General features: G+C 37.5%; 1 protein-coding gene across 1 annotated transcript; it reads left to right on the top strand.

Moving 5' to 3' along the window:
- The first annotated feature begins 458 nt into the window (after positions 1-458).
- Positions 459-1706, top strand: LOC122075973 (protein BIG GRAIN 1-like E). The gene has a single exon (XM_042641211.1). It carries the CDS (start codon positions 628-630, stop codon positions 1558-1560), a length of 933 nt encoding a protein of 310 aa, XP_042497145.1. The 5' UTR covers positions 459-627; the 3' UTR covers positions 1561-1706.
- The last annotated feature ends 6384 nt before the right edge of the window (positions 1707-8090 follow it).

Below are 8090 nucleotides of genomic sequence, written 5' to 3' on the forward strand. Positions count from 1 at the left end.
GGTAAAAGGTAGAAGAATGAGACCTATTATGAGGCATACAATGCATTAAAGACGTATAATCATTATGCTTCAACTGGGTTATTCCATTCCACCTCTTAGAAAAAAAAAAAAGAATTTAAATCAATTAATATATAATAGTTATGAATTCGAATTGAGAAATAACTTCTTTACAAAGCGGAATTAAGACTACGTTCATTATGACCTTCCTCAAACCCTAGAGTGATAGGAACCGTGCTTGATCAGAATCCAAGGGAAGTGCGGAAGACAAAGCTAAATGTCTCTACCCCTCCCCTCAACTTTATGTGTTTGGACAGCATGAGATGGATAACATGCTTCCTTCCTCAGCCCCACGCACTATTAGAAGAAACAAAGACACATGTCTAGTGGGTCTCTCCCAAGCTCCAAATGCATTCATAATTCAACATGATTTCTTATAGGGTGCAAGGGATTATTAAAAGTGCCATCCCACTACTATCAATCATTCCAAAACATCTCTCCATAATCTCACAAATCACTCCTTTATTCTTCCCTCCTTCCTTTATGTTTCCCACCCCATAAGTACCATTACAAGCATGTAAGCAACTTCAAAACCCTTCTCTACCTCTTCCTCAAACTCCCTCATCAACCATGCCAATCACAAGGTTTCCACACCAAGAAAGGATCTACAAGAAGCAGTCCAACCAAAAGAATGATTCCGGCGAGCTCGACGTGTTCGAAGCTACATGGTATTTCGCCGGCACTGACAAGGGCTGTGAGTTCTATGGTTCAAATTTCTCTCATAAGGCTATGAGAGAAGAAAGGAAGGCATGGGGAGGAGGAAGAAGGATGAGCATAGACATGCCCATGAGAAACCCACTTCCTTCTCAGGTCCATCAGGTGGAAAAGCAATTCAAAGACAAGAAATACAAGCAGCCCAGCTCTCCTGGTGGCAAACTTGCTAAGCTTTTGAACTCTATCTTCAGTCATGCAGCCTCTAAAAAGAAGAAATCAAAGTCTACTACTCAATCTGTGATAGATGAAGAGAGCCCAGGAGGATCAGGAGGAAGAAGAAAAAGGAGGAGCAGTGTTAGCCATTTTCGAAGTGCCAGCACACCAGATTCCAAGTCCATTATGTATCTATCTTCAAGCTCTGGTTTCAGAACACCTCCTCCTTATGGAAACACTCCCACAAAGGTGCCTTTCTCCAAACACAATGGGCAGGTAAGGCCATCTATGGGCTTACAACATGAGTCAATGGATGAGAAGAGGAACATGGATTTGGCTTGGTTGGATGAAAAATTCAAATTCTGCAATGGGTTTTCAGAGAAAAGCAAGAATTATGGGAGTGGTGGGACTATAGAGAAAGATAGGATGTGGGTTGATGACTACACATCAGAGAAGAACTTGAGGAAATTTGAGGAAGCGGATGATGGAGGAGAGAGTGATTCTAGCTCTGATCTATTTGAGCTTCAGAACTGTGACTTGGGTTTCTACTCTAGTGGTCTACCAGTTTATGAGACCACACACATGGAGAGCATCAAAAGGGGAGCACCAACACCAATTGCCAATGGCATCCGATAAGAGAACTTTACCTTTTCCGATTTGGTAATTGGTTCATGTGAACAGTCTCAACAGTTATATTTCTTCTTTGGTTTATTTCAATTTCTGTAGTGTAAGATTGTTCTCTCAGCCTTCTCCGGCTCAAATCTAATTTTTATTTTCTTTCATTGATTAGGCATGGATTTGTTGATGTATACATTAACGCCGTTCTTTTTCAATGTTTCGAAATTTTAGGTGAAACGATAACGAATATGATGTCAGTGCCACACAATTTTATAACAGTTCAAACTTTTAGATAAAACGATAGTGAACAGAATTATTAGTAGTAACTTTCATTTTGGCCATTACTGGTAGAGTGGTTCGATCAGACTGTTCCATGATGGATTAATTTCTTCCACTAACTTTTTTTTTAATAAAATTTTTCCACTAACTTAAAAGGCAAAATAAGACATCATCTCACCTATATGCACAATAATTTTTACTTTTCTTCGAACCTTTTTATCTCATATTTGAAACATTAGAGCGAAAATAGGTTATGTGTGTGAGAATTGCATGAACACATATATGCAAATTCGGTTCCTCTCTAATGGTTTGGTATAGAAACGCAACTCTAAAAATGATGTAAAATGTAATGGAAAGACAAAAACAAGTAATACACACATATTTACGAGGTTTGACAAGATTGTCAATGTCCTCGGTGAGATGAGATCATGTTTTATTATCAATAGAGAATAGGGTTACAACATTTGTCTTCACATCTTTCAGAATTGTTTACAGAGAAAATAAACCTCGCCACATATACATATCGAAAAATCCTAATACCAAAAAATACAAAATTGCCATCAATAAAAGAGTCCCAAATAAAAAATTTAAGCAGGTTGCGCCCCCTACACCCTCGCTATGCATGTGCTTGAAGCAAAATCGTCATTATGTTGAGAGACATATACCAGTACTTCCTGAATTAAACTGCAACGAAATACGAGACATTAAACACCAATCATCCCCAATCACCCATCAAACATCTGGGCATACCTTGAAGCGCACGCCCAAATGTTGAGACGCGGGTTTAAATTATCACAGTCGTTGAATGGGTGGTTGAAGAATGGTTGGACGCCCAATGAGATGATCTATTTCCCATATATGGATGCATGGATAAATATGATAATGGATGTGTAATGGGGCATCAATTGAGACTTTTGGTAGGTACCAACCTTGATGATGGGCACCGTACTTGATCATCATAATATTCCCAAACACAAGCTAGCCATGTGTTAGTTTTTGGCTTGACTTGATTATAATAATTAAGATGCCGGTGATAGGATACGTCCATCATTGAGCTCAGTCTAATCCAAAGTTCAATATAGAAAGGCAGAAGGGTTACTATTGCAATTTATATGTGGTCGTGCTGGGATTAGGTTTTCAATGCACAAAATTGCTGACCACACAAATTAGACGATATTACCATTTCAGTGGCAATTTTGTAAATTACTTACAATTAATTTATATGTCTGACTGTGTGTACCTATGTCATGACATGTGGGTATAAAAAGATTGCGAGGCCTTACGACTTGTACTAAGTTCGTTGTTCACTAACTACGCTACCCCCTTGGGTTTCTTACCAATATTAAGATAATCAAACTTAACCTAGTAAAACACCAACCTCACTATCCTTGACTATGCTAGTCCACCAAAATAAAAAATCTTACATAAAATGCCTAGACAACATTGGACTTTGATCCCAATAGTCTGGGTCATTTAGTAAAACTTCTAAGCCCAACTCTACTCTAATATAGAATGAGATTTACAGACATGAACCCAAGCCCAAGCCCAGGTCGAAGCCCAAGCCCAACCCATTTGGTTATTTAACTAGTTTCTACAGATGACTTTGGGGCAGGACTTACTTAGAGCCCAAGCCCATTGTAAAGTAGATGTCTCATTGGTGGTGGAAGAGAATTCCTCCAGCGAATTGAACCAGTAAGGACTAAGGACCTCAGCTGTTTGTAGCGAGGCCTTTGGGATCGAAACCTGCCCTTACCAGGGTAAGTGGGGTTCAGGCAATCAGGCATTTTGGGGGTGTTAAGTATAGGATCGAGTTTTCTTGTGCACATGGTGAATGAATTCTCAGCCACCGAGGAGCTTGAGATACCTGTGGGAGGGTATTGGGAGGATATATATTTAGGGAACGAGAACCCTAGGATGGTGGGTGATTGTCCTTTGCATGGTTCTAAAACTTGGGATTGATCATAGTATTGGTCAAGGCCAATACTGATCCAAATTAATTTGGATATGCTTAGATCGGATTGTATCAGATAGATTTACCCTTGCTTTTAATAAAGGTCAGTTTTTTCATTAAGTTATTACCCAGCCATACTAGCATACTTGGATTGGATCAGTTAGAATCGAGAGAGATTGGTCAAGACCAATACTGATCCAATCTAGTTGATCGAATTGATTTTAGATCCATCGTCCTCTATGGGAGTTGGAAAACTTTCTCCTTATATACGTAAAGATCAAGCTCTCGGATAGACAACTTCATCCATATATGTTTTCCCTATTTATAAAAACAAATGTGTTCCAAGTTTCCACAACTCCTAGACCAGGGGACATTTACTTACCATTGATTTGTGGCGCTGTACGTTCCGAGTTTTTTTTTTTTTTTTTTTTTTAAGCCCCTGGCCCGAAGTCCGTCCATAAGTTAAACCGGAAGGGCCGCATATGATTTCTTTTTTGGTGAAATGGGCCGCATATGATCATTGTTGATAAAGATTAGCATTTTGATTTGATTAAATTTATGACAATATATATATAGGACCAAGTTTCACTAACGCCACAGTGGCCTATTGACAGCGTTCAATAGGTGCGGAAAGGTGGGAAATGATGCGGGTCACATTTTGATTATACCATCATTCAGTCATCGATGAAGGAAAACTTTCTCCAATAATTGTTCAAGATTTTCTGTGACAATGGAAGTCCCTTGTAGGGTATTATGAAGCGTGGTTCTGTTCCAATCACTTGAAAGTATTGGTGAAACAAAAAAAGAGGGGTCCAACAGGTTTCACACCTCACAATGCCTCTCCCCTTATTTCATCTTAAGCCTGAAAGGCAACGTGACTCCTATGTCCAAAGTCCAAATACATGGGGCAATCCTACTCATGAAAGACAAAAATTCCATACCTAGCACAGGCCGTGCTACCTTTAGGAACCCTCTACCATTATTATCATTTTTTCTAAGAATTCTTGGATCTTTGTGCGATGGGGGACAACTGAACCTACCCTTCTAGAACTAGATCTAGTGGAAACTAGACATAGCGATTCAATGCCACATTTAAGGTTCATTTATTTCTCATTTAGAATGGGTGGAAGCTCAAAATTTGTTCGTTATGAAGAAAGGACATAAACTGGTTCTATGCCCAATGGTGCGGCTTATGCCAACTCTATTTTGTTTCTCTCTCTTTTGTGATTTCTTTTTACATGGGACTAAAGAGATGGATACATGAGTGCAATATCATAGACCAACTTTATAGCATGCCCCATTATTTGAAATTTTTTTTTTGCTACTATTCAAATTTTTACCGACAAACGAGGTTGGTAGCCTAGTGGAATGAAGTCTTTGTCTCATCATCGTTTGAGTCGATTAGTTGTGGATTCAAGTTGGCATATTTCACCATCGCTCGTTGATCTTACGGAAACATTACTTGTCATATGGGGGCTTCGACCTGGGGACTATGATCACTACCATGGTTTCACAAATACTCTTCTAGGTTTTTACATTTTTTAAAATACCCTTTGAGATTCCATTTCTTTGACCGCAATAACTCAAAGTTAACACCAAGACTGTAGAAGTAAATTTCCCCAACTGTATTTTATCTTGGGGTATATCATGGTGAAACAAACAGAGTAGAAATCAATGCAGTTGCTCCAAGTCCAAGGTCCCCAACTTTCGTCACTCTTCTTTAGTATTTCTTGACTAACCATAGGCAACATGGGCTCTCTCTCTCTCTCTCTCTCTCTCTCTCTTCTCTCTCTTTCTTTCTTTCTTTCTCTCTCTTCTCGTTTAACTTTTCCCATCATCATACAAAGAAGCCAATGCGATCATCGTTGGAAATATACCTGTGATTTGATGACAAAGAAGATTGATAGATCTTTTGAGCTCTTTCCTCTTTTACTTTCTTTCTTTATTTCTTTATTTGGTCGGTAGAGAAACATGGGGTGAATTATATGCCTTAGAAAAAGAGAACAATAATTTAGGGACTATGACTAGAGAGCCCCATACCCCCCAACCCCACTATGTCCTTTCGGTCACTTCCAAAGAAGGTTTGTGAGGAAGGGAAAGCATCCCAGGGAGAAAGCTCCACTAGTGCTAGACGTGGATGCAATTTGTACATAAATTCAAGATGCTACCTTATAGATGGGTTAACTGGTAACCCTTCTTTTTCTTTCTTCTTATTTTCCATCTTTTGCAGTTTTGTACAGTACATTGAGTGATAGATGGACCCAATTCCTTACCTCCTTTTGATTACTTTTGCCTTATAAGTTATATAACTCAGTCTTTGTCACCCACCCTACTTCACATACATGTGTGAGAAAGAGAGAGAATGAATGATAGGTTTTTGTCTTGGTTTGAAAAATCACTATCAAGGTTCCTTTCATTCGGAAATGGATGTGGAATTTACTCCCTCCATGATTGAAGAAAACTGGGTTTCTTTCCTGTCACTGTATAGGGAAGTATGACATTTTATTATTCGTTATATTTATCGTACATAAGTTAGTCCATGTGATAAAGGATCGGACAAGCATCTCATCAGTACAATTTTAAGTTAAAGTGAGTAAATGAAGGTGAAATAGCTAAAATTACCATAGATGTCACTTTGTATTTTATATTCATATTTGTTGGTGCTATTTTAGTAATTTTACTAAAAATTTGAATCAATATTTGAGCAATTTTCCTTACTTGCTGGACTAAAATTTGTTTATTGAGTGTATGTAAGACCGTCTATCACATAGACTAACCTACGTAGTATTACCAAGTTGCAATGTGTTATACTTCAGAAGGATCTTTAAAATATTATGTCTATGCTTGTGTTATTTTATAAACTGTACACATATTTATTTAAGGTACATCAAAGTTTATTATTAATTCCAAGGGTTGGGGATCGTTACTTGGTCACATGGTTACTAACCAAGGGAGACACATATGCATCCAATCAGGGGGCAAGGTGCTCTTTTTGCCACCCCTTGTGTCTAGTCATAGGGGCATGCGACGTTCTTTAATTTCCCCTAATTTTAATGTTTAATTACAAGCAAAAAGCTTTCTAATGCAAAAAAGTTATTGTCATTATCATCGTCCTTGTAGAAACTTGATGTTAATGTGTGCTTTAAAGTTCAACTATGTTTGCATAAGAGGAACCATGAACAATTTTTTTCATTTATAACTATGAACCTACTACGAACTTACATATAATGCAAAAATTTGGTAGATATAGAAACAATTCTTAGATCGATTATGTTCTCAAAATTATCAAGGGAAATGCATCCATTTTCTCCTTATCAAGCAGGGATTGAGGCATCAGTATCGATATCGGATTAATAGTATTAGCCGATACCAATATGTGGCCAAGATACCTAGCCCAATCATGGATTGAGTATCAATATCGGATCTAGGGTAAAATCATAAAAAAATTATTTTTTTAAATGAAAATTTGAGGTACCAATCTAGGTTGATCCAAAGCGTAAAAAAATAAGAAATTTGGAAAATTCCTAAATAGTGCAACAAACTTCACAACCTTGAAAACCCCTTAAATTTCATCAATTTTGTGTCTTGGCGTGCAAAAAAATTCACACATGGACGGATTGCAAATCTTTTGCCACAAAAAAAAAAAAAGTATATATATATATATATTTTTTTTTGACATGGATAGTATGAGCATGAGCAAGTCTTTGCTTGGACAAATTTACAATTAATTTTATTTCTAGTTGATGCTAAATTTGTAATTTATGTTGTGGACAGAATAAAATTCTATCTTTTTTTGGTAATGGACGGCAATGATATAGGAGAACTATCCAATGGCCCGAGATTGAAAAAGTCAAGGTACCTTCGCCTATTATTTTAACTGTTCAAATATTGTTGATTTAACTTGACTTGCCAATGGCACCATATAGTATATAAATAAAGGACCAAGTTTTCCTTTAGTCATGGTCAAGGGAGAATCATTTGACTGAGGCCTTCGATTGGTGTTCATAGCGAGGGCAGATATTTGTAGCCATTGATGATTGTATGACCCCTTCACTGCATAGTTATGGAAAACTTATCTCATAAATTAATATTTTCAAGCACAAATTTTCCCTGAGTACTCTGGACAATGATGCACTGCAAACCTTCGCAAAAATTTTGAACGTATAACAAAATAACAGTATGCAATATCTCTCATGTAGGGATCCTTCTCTATGTATGTGCAGTGTTGAAAAATTGGGGAAAAAAACTGTTTAAAAGCATGACTCCTGCACCCAGACACAAACTCCTACAAAATGATTGATCCACCTTTGTGAAAGAT

The sequence above is a fragment of the Macadamia integrifolia genome, chromosome 4 (assembly GCF_013358625.1).
Source record: "Macadamia integrifolia cultivar HAES 741 chromosome 4, SCU_Mint_v3, whole genome shotgun sequence".
Taxonomy (NCBI): domain Eukaryota; kingdom Viridiplantae; phylum Streptophyta; class Magnoliopsida; order Proteales; family Proteaceae; genus Macadamia; species Macadamia integrifolia.

Coding starts and splice junctions, on each gene's coding strand:
- LOC122075973 (XM_042641211.1), top strand. CDS start 628: ATGCCAATCACAAGGTTTCCACACCAAGAAAGGATCTACAAGAAGCAG.